The sequence below is a fragment of the Mastomys coucha genome, unplaced genomic scaffold (assembly GCF_008632895.1).
Source record: "Mastomys coucha isolate ucsf_1 unplaced genomic scaffold, UCSF_Mcou_1 pScaffold23, whole genome shotgun sequence".
Classification (NCBI taxonomy): Eukaryota; Metazoa; Chordata; class Mammalia; order Rodentia; family Muridae; genus Mastomys; species Mastomys coucha.
The window spans coordinates 108,421,423-108,430,446 of record NW_022196906.1 but is presented as its reverse complement, the minus strand read 5'-3'; the positions used below and the strand labels follow the sequence as shown (position 1 = coordinate 108,430,446).

The window sequence follows — 9,024 nt, the reverse complement described above, 5'->3', positions numbered from 1 at the left end:
ATCCACCTGCCTCTGCCTCCCAAGTGCTGGGATTAAAGGTGTGCCACCACTGCCCGGCTAAAAAGCAAATACAAATGGAAAAGTTTTAAAGAGGCATGGAAATACCAGTAATCTTTAGATAATAGAGTTATGGTAGTTGTTCGTTTTGAAACAGTGTTTCACTATGTAGCCCTGGCTATTCTGGAGCTCACTCTGTAGATCAGGCTGGCCTCAAACTCACAGAGATCTGCCTGCCTCTGCCTCCCAAGTGCTGGGATTAAAGGTGTGCATGACACACTTGACACTTGGCTTCATTTTTTTAATATTTTATTTTTCTTTCTCTAGCATGAAACATGTGCTACTTTTAAGTGACCTTCAACCATAAAGGGTTTTAGACATAATGCTCTTTTAAGTCCAGGAAGTATGAAAGTCTGAAATTATCTCCATTTATAGGTCAGGAGGTAGTGTCCAGACAGGAAGATCTCCTGGCAGCTGCTGCCTGGCCTTGGTGGATCCATCCTGCCTGTGGTGTCTACGCCTTCCTCAGCAGGTGTCCTCACCCCACCCCTCTGCACAGTATGACTCTGCACAGTATGTGAGGAAATGAAGAGGTCACCTGCAGAGCCACTGTCCTGCCCTCACAGTGCCATGCTTGCCCAGCTCACTCATTTGCTAACAAGGCACCATGTGCTATCTCTCTCTCTTTTTTTTCCTAATTCAGAACTCTTCTGTCTGGCATTTCCCATTCTTTCTGTTTTTATGGTTTTGTTGTTGTTGTTGTTTTGCTTTGTTTTGAGACAAGCCTCATGTAGCCCAGGTTGAACTCTTAACTCGTTATGTAATGAGGCTGACTCTGAATTCCTAATCTTCTTGCTCTCCCTCCTACAGGGAAGTCTGCTACCATGGCCAGCTACTCTATGAACTTTCACAGAGCTTTTCCTCCATTCTCTTTCACTGGACTTCACTCCAGTGCAAGAACCATTCTACTAGCCTCTATCTGTCACCCTTGGAGCTCAGCTTTCTGTTTTTGACAGTGGCACTGGGGAAAATGTACCCACTCCTCCGAATTCTTAAATCTTTATTCAACTATACCGACAGTCAATTCGTCACTCATGTGACATGTATTCACTGAGCATGTACTGTGCCAAACACTGTAAACCATCCAATAAACCCTCCATTAACTGTCATCTTTGCTTGGGGTTAAAGCTAATGGCAACTAAGGGGTTACAAAAAGGGAGAATCCAGCAATTCCAGGTCATAGACCAAAGCTAGCCTGTTGCCTGTTTCTGTGAACAAAGTTTTATTGAAACACTGCTATGTTTCATTCATTCATGAATTATCTGTGGCTGTTTGGGGACTAAAGAGCAGAACTAGGGCTGGAGAGATGACTCAGTGGTTAAGAGCACTGATTGCTCTTCCAAAGGTCCTGAGTTCAAATCCCAGCAACCACATAATGGCTCACAACCATCTATAATGAGATCTGACCCCCTTTTTCTGGTGTATCTGAAGATAGCTACAGTGTACTTAGATGTAATAATAAATAAAATCTTTAAAAAAGAAAAAGAGCAGGACTAAAGAGTTGCAAGATACTACATGACTCACAAATAATGCATTACTTAGTATCTGGTCTTCTACAGAAAACTTCTGACCCGATTTCAAGATACAAACATGTCATCTGATCTTCATTATTGGTCTCTTTAGTAGTAATATATAGGGCTAGAGAGATGGCCAGGTGGTTAAGAGCACTGACTGCTCTTCCAGAGGTCCTAAGTTCAATTCCCAGCAACCACATAGTAGCTCACAACTATCTGTTAATGGAATCAGATGCCTCCTTCTGGTGTGTCTGACTACACACATGTAGCTACAATGTACTCATATATATAAAATAAATCTTTTAAAAAATAAAAATAAAAGTAGTAATATATAATAAACACATAACTTTATGCTAATCTTCAACTACATATGAGATACACTCTTTTTTGTACCATTCTAACTGGCATCATAATCTCATAATCAATTACAACAGAAAACATGTTTCCTATACTCATGGAACCCTGGTTCTTAGAAGATGGTTTCAGAGCCTCAGGATGATGTACCTCAGTGTTAAGAATGTGGGCTATTTTGTATGGGCTGTAGGTTCAATCCCTACGCTCCACTCCTCCACTAAGAAAGGAGAGAGATAGAGATGCGGGTAAAATGACTGAGTACTGTCACAGTTTTCCTGGCTTTGCTATGAGCCAGGCTTGCGTAGATGAAATGGCTGCTTGGGCACAAGTGGCATGGCCAGTCATACCCCTCGAGAAGCCACATCCCAAAGCCCAATAAGCACTAACTTGAATTTTCTTCTTTTCCTGTTTTTTTTTAGGAGTTTTTTTTCTTTATGTTTATGAATGTCTACCCTGCACATGTGTATGTGCCCCATCTGTACACCTGACAAGGCCAGAAGATCCCCTGGAACTGGAGTTACAGATGGTTGTGAGTCACCGTGTGGGTCCTGGGAACTGAACCTGGGCCCTCTGCAAGAGCAGCCAGTGCTCTTAATTGCTCAACTATCTTTCCTTGCTCATGTTTGTTTGTTGTCATCTTCGTATGTAACTGGGAATGAATAGCCTTGCATTCCTGATCCTCCTGCTTGAATCTCCCAAATGCTTGGGTAACACAAACCCATCAGCCAATCAGCCAGCTTCTTTTGAAAGACAAGGTCTCCCTATCAAGCACCTGAATGTGTGCTCCTCATGCTTCAGCCTCTTGGGTACTGGATTAAGACCAGATTCTTTTCCTTTAAGTAATTATTGGTAGTTTGGGTCAATACTAGCATTGAGTGGTAAGTTTTGTACATGGCACTGTCACCCTTGAAGGGACTTCAATCCAATCGGAAAGCTATACCAGGGCCACACCACTCTCTAAAACTCTTTAACAACGTGACTTTGGAGGACCTACTTAACTATATAAAGTACCATCACCCCATCTATAAATTGGTGCTATCACCTACTCTCTAAATTGGGCAGGATAGAACCACCGATGAGATGTGTATGAAAATGTGTTTGAGAGATGGCTCAGTGGTTAAGATACTGCTCTGCCTGAGGACCTGAGTTCGATTCACAGCATCCACATCAACTGTCTGTAAACCCAGCTCCAGGGGAATCTGACACCTTTGACCTCTGTGTGCACTTGCATTCATGTGGACATCACTACCACCACTACCCCCAACAAGCCTGTGTGTTTTTATCCTACCTGGAGGACAGGTGAAGCAGCACGCTAAGGGTTACATTGTGATGTGTGGCTATTCGGGGTAGATAGGAAGGCGTTCAAAGCCTGTGTCATCCTTTTTTACTAGGCTATCTCTGAAATTCAGAGTCTCAAGTGATGGGCTCAGACTTGTGTTCTGTTCTCTGATTGTAGAGTCCAGGCTAGAGAGATGGCTCAGCAGGTAAGAGCACTGACTGCTCTTCCAGAGGTCATGAGTTCAATTCCCAGCAACCACATGGTGGCTCACAACCATCTGTAATGGGATCAGATGCCCTCTTCTGGTGTGTCTGAAGACAGCTACAGTACATATAGCATATTCATCATATATATAAAATAAATAAATAAAATCTTGAATATAGACTCCAAAACACCACTATCATTCATGAGTGACAACCTGGAGTCAAGAATCTCCCTGGCCTGATATCCAGAACTCATAACACTGACAACTGTAATATCCACAACTGAACACTGTACAATACCTGCCTCCAAGCACTCTTTAAAGGAAGTTTGGAAAGTAACTGCATTTGCACAAACAGTATTTAAAAAAATCAATGACTAGCCTTTTCCAGACCTGAAGAGGGCTCAGGAAAACCCTAATAGTACTGAAAGAAAAACATGACATTTCAAGTTTATATAATGACACCAGATGGAGTTTTCTGAACTATTAAATTCATTAGAAGAAAACCTAGCCTAGGAGTGTGGGCTTCTGTACACCGACTTATAGACTGATGCAGTGTCAGAAGATCTAGAAAGCACCAGAAAGGTAAAAGACTGCCAATTTTTGCTGTTGAGATTCATAAAGAAATCTATTTAAGAGCAATGAAAACAAAATCCAGTCCAAGGGAGTCATTCAGTCTCAAGTTCACCTTACCAATACATGATCTGTCTACAGTAATAATCTGCCTACATTAGTAATCTGTCTACAGTAGTAATTAGAAACAGTCCCTGGAACTAGTTTTTGTTTTGTTGCTTTGGGGCCCTGTTTTATCTCTGCCCCTCAACACCACTTATTTGGGCAGTAATCCTTTCTTGTTTTTAAGGAAGACAGGCTCACTGGGCACAGGGCAATGTGAGCAGGCAGAGCGGCACCTCACCTGGCAGCCCCCATTCACTTGTTAAAGACTTCCCAGGAATGCCTTCTCATTCACTCCCGGCTATCAGGAGAGTCTCTGCGGCCTGGCTTTACAGTGTACCATTTGACCCTCCACAATTCCGGGAGGTAGGCACCGTTTTTCCATAACTTTCATTTGAAAGATGAATGAACCGAGGTTTCCGGACACCCGTAGGCTTGGTTAAGAGCGCATAGTTTGTACTTGACAGGGGCCTTTCTTTACTCAGTCCCGACTCTCTGCACGTGGTGCTTTCAATCACAGGAAAAGACACAATGCTGATTTTTTCAACCAGCTTGACCACAGCGCCACAGCACAGGCATGTGCATGTAATTGGTAGGGGTCATAGAAAATGAGTCATTTCTTCCTACCTGTCACTGTCACCTGTGGAGAATTCTTAGACATTCGTAACTAAAACCCTTCAGGCACAGCTCCTCTGCCTTTTGGCTAAAGTCAAGAGTCAGAAGTCTTGAAACACCCACTCCCAAGTTTTAAAGTATTACTGTCATCCTATTATACACTCCAATATCCTGCATGTCAAAAGAAAGGATGGGGGTTGGGATTCCTCCTGGAGCTGGAAAGACCTGCAAAAATGTGCAGCGGGATTGTTCATTGTCTCTTGGTCCTTTATCCCCACTTTGCAGCCAGTAGATAAAAAAAATACCTAAGAGAAGGGGGGAGACACGTCTCCCTTATTCTAGCCATTCGGCTGAGGGAACTAAATGAGAACGCTGTTCTACTGCCCTTTACAAATTTCAGAGTTATTAGGTGACAGTTAAAAAGGCAACTGCAACCCGAGCACCCAGCCAGCACTGAGAGAACGGGAGAACGCTGATTCAAATAACACTCATCACGACCCAGTCTCTGGCTCCTGTCAATTACACAAAAGAGTCAGCTATTAAATATTGATGGCATGCATTTGCGCTGGAGCTCTCACCGAGAGCCCTCCTGCTACCAATCTCCGTCAGAAAAACTGTCCCCGTTTTTCTAGGTAGAATCCCAGAGCACTGGGATTACCTCGGGTGTTATGTTCATTCCGTCTCTCCCAGAGGAGATGACAGAGCCACCCCACATCTCAGGGAGGAGAAAAGACCGGAGGGTCCAGGCCGGAAGGACCGGGGACCCCCTCGTCCCCCAGCTGTCAGCAGCAAGCCGGGAGGCGGGGCGCAGCCGGGCCCGACTGTCCGCACAAAGGCAGTGGGCGAACGGATGTGACCGTGCACCCCGGCCACAGCGGAGCTCACTTACCCAGCAGCAGCACGTTCTTCCCGGTCGGGAGCTTGGAGCGCGAGCGCGTGGAGACTTCGCTGAGGATGCAGGACCTAACGGGGAGCAAGGCGCAGGCTAAGGCCGGGCCCGAGCGAGGACGAGAACCGCCGGGCCCAGCTCCCGGGAGGCCCCGCCCGGCTCCCAGCTCCCGCGGGGCTCGGGGATCCAAGAGGCGTCCGCCCTGGCGAGGAGATAACCCGCGGGGCACGGGAGAGGGGTGCGGTCCTTACCAAAGGTTCTGCCCGTCCTCGTCGTCGCCCGCCGCGGGGCCGCCGCCACCCGAGGCAAGCTCGTTGGCTAGGGGTCCACTGGCGTAAGTCGAGGCGAGCCCGGGTGGAGATGAACCGAACGAGCCGACTCGCCCCACGGCCGCCATCTTGGTCGGGAATCACACCACTCCTGACAGGGCTGGAAGAGCGAGGCGGCGGCGGCGGCGGCGGAGGGAACCCGGATATGGACGTTCGGGGCTCGGGAGCTGACCGCGCCTGCGGGGGCGGGGACCGGGCCTGAGGGCGGGGCCTGGGAGGGGTTGGCGAAGGAGCGGGGCGCTGGTGCGCGTGCGCGGCAGGCCGGCCCGCGCATGCGCGCGCGGGCCGGGTCTCTGCTTGCACTGTGGTAATGCAGGTTTCCCCTGTGTCTCCAAGCTGAAACGCTGCCCAAAGTGCACCACCCGTCATCCCGGCTGCAGCAGCCGGGCGGGCAGGGCACGTCAGGTGGGCGGCGCAGCCTCCCACCCTTCAGTGGGGTGGTAACCTGGGACGGACCCGCGTGGATATCCTGCTCTGCCCACCTTTCAGTCGGGCCAAGCGAGGTCAGCAGCCTTAAGTACCCCGGTCCTGGATTTCTGGTCTTTCATCCTTACAATCTCAAAGGACAAATGAGTACTTCAAGGTGGAACCACAATCTGGAGCCGGTTCTTCCAGATTCTATGCGACTGCGAGACATAAATGTTGGCAACACTTGTATAATTAATGGTCTTGATGGATTTGTGTTTTGGTTTGGTTTGGTTTCTGATGAGAATCTCACGTAGCCCAGGCTAGACTCTTTACTGATCTTCCTGCCTGTGGGTCCTAAGTGCTGAGGCAGGTTACCCGGTGCAAATCACTATGCTCTGATGTCTGTCCCCTTGAGACCTGAAAAGACTCCCTACAGGAGTCACCTCTCCGTCACCATGGTTAATACACAAGCACAGAGAATCTAAGCTAGACCCCAGAAAATTCTCTACTAGAACTTGATTAGCTAAATATATTGGAGTATCTGAGGCCCGTTTCTTGAGAGAGTCGATGACTTTAAGGCTGTGCCCCATAAGAACAATTGCTGAAGATAGTCTGGCTTTTGAACATTTTTTTCCATATCTGAAGATAGCTCGCTCAAGTGACCTGAACAATGCTGTATGTTAGGGAGAAAATCCACAACCACGTGCTGGTACAGGTCACTGCATTTACCAGGTCCTGCCTGCTGGCTAATCTGAGTTCAGGCACTTGACTTACCCTCTCTTGAGTTTCAGGTTTCTATCTGTAAGGTGTGGATAAAAAGAAGATTAAATGGGATGATTCACGTAAAAGATTTATAACTGTGCCCAGAAAATCATAAGTGCTCAGCGCATGTTAATTACTGTTTTTAGTTTTTAAATCTTTTTGTAAAGATGTATTTACTATTTTATGCATATGGTTATTTTGCCTAGGTGTATGTCTGTGTACCACATACATGTCTATACCCTGGTGGCACTAGAGGCCCAAAGGGAGCATCGACTTCCTGGAACTAGGGTTACAGATGGATGTGAGCTACCATGTGGGTGCTGGGAATTGAATCTAGGTCCTCTGGAAGAGGAGCAAGCGCTATTTATTTATTTATCTATTCATTTATATGAGTACACTGTAGCTGTCTTCAGACATACAGCAGAAGAGGGCATCAGATCCCATTACAGATGGTTGTGGTTGCTGAGAATCGAACTCAGGACTTGTAGAAGAGCAGTTGTTGGTGTTCTTAACTACTGAGCCATCTCTCCAGCCCAAGCAAGCACTTTTTTTTTTTTTTTTTTGGTTTTTCGAGACAGGGTTTCTCTGTGTAGCCCTGGCTGTCTGCCTGCCTCTGCTTCCCAAGTGCTAGGATTAAAGGTATCACCACCATTGCCCAGCCCAAGCAAGTGCTCTTAATTGCTGAGCTATATCTGCAGTCCTGTTAATCTGTGTGTATGTGTGTGTTTATGCATGTGTGTGTCATGTCAGTATGTCTGCGTGTCTGTCTGTGTGTTCCTGCGTGTGTATGCACTCTCAAGAAAACAACGTTGGGTGTCAGTCCCCACCTTTCACCTTGTTTGAGGTGGGGTCTCTTGTGGTTGGTTCATCTGTGGTTTGCCACTGCAGAGACCACACAAGTTGACCCAGGAGCATCCAAGGATTCTTCTGCTTTACTTCCCACTTAATGTAGAGACATTGCTTGTCTGACTTTGCATGGATTGTAGGCATCTACACACAGGCCCTCAAGATGCAAGCCCTTTACCTACAGAGCCACCTCTCCAGCTCACTTTACTGATATGTGAGACTCGAGTATCTAAGGGTGGCTCTGACTCTATGAATGCTGATGACCCTGAGCCACTGACCTCTCAAGGGGTCGTTACAGGGGGAAACTACCTTATCTACTTAATTATTATGAATGATTGTCTTAACCTTTCCAGCCATATCTGGCCAACCCCTGCTAAAGGTGGTCACAATAACTTCCTGCAGCTAAGATTCATGTCATTATGATTAGGAAAGGACCCAGAGATTTCCCATGTACCCTAGCTTCTCTGTGATGGCCTCCCATGTCACAGTTGCAAAGGAAATCTTCAAGAGCTGTGGCCCCTCGGAGCAATGGCTCTCTTTCTGCTCTGTGTATTGCTTCAGTCATCTTTCCTCTGAGCATTTTCTCAGTTTGGTTTATACACAGAGTTGTGGTTTCCATATCAGGTTTGCTTGATCTGGGAAATGTTACTTCTATAATAGTGGCAGGCCTTCAGATAAGCTAGTGAAAGGTTTAAACTGAGGTCAAAGTTGTATTCCTATGGGACTGGGGATTTGACTCAGTTGGTCGAGCGCCTGTCCCTGATGCAAGAAGCTCTGATTTCCATCCCCAACACCAAATACACAAGGTGTGCAAGGATAGGCTTGTAATCCCAGCATTTGGGAGGTGGAGGCAGGAGGATGGGAAGTTCAAGGTCATCCTCAGATACACAGTCAATTCAAGGGCAGCCTGAGCTACATTTGACCCCACTTCCAAACAGAAAATTGAAAAAGAGAGAGAAAGAGCAGTTGTATTCCTGTGACTTTTTTGTACTATTGGTGTATAGCATTCTTCTATTAAGATACCTGATTAAGCCGGGCAGTGGTGGCACACGCCTTTAATCCCAGCACTTGGGAGGCAGAGGCAGGTGGATTTC

The 9,024-nt window shown here is 46.8% G+C and overlaps 1 protein-coding gene across 1 annotated transcript in view; it reads right to left on the bottom strand.

Annotated features, from left to right (window-relative positions):
- The window catches only part of Dync1li1 (dynein cytoplasmic 1 light intermediate chain 1), a 36,880-nt gene extending 30,777 nt beyond the window's left edge, over nucleotides 1-6,103 (bottom strand). The window contains exons 1-2 of the mRNA XM_031343737.1: nucleotides 5,837-6,103; nucleotides 5,586-5,659 (exon numbers count right to left, since the gene is read on the bottom strand). Coding sequence (XP_031199597.1) covers nucleotides 5,586-5,659; nucleotides 5,837-5,982 — 220 coding nt within the window. The 5' untranslated portion in view covers nucleotides 5,983-6,103. The remainder of the gene's footprint in view (nucleotides 1-5,585; nucleotides 5,660-5,836) is intronic.
- Nucleotides 6,104-9,024: the final 2,921 nt, after the last annotated feature.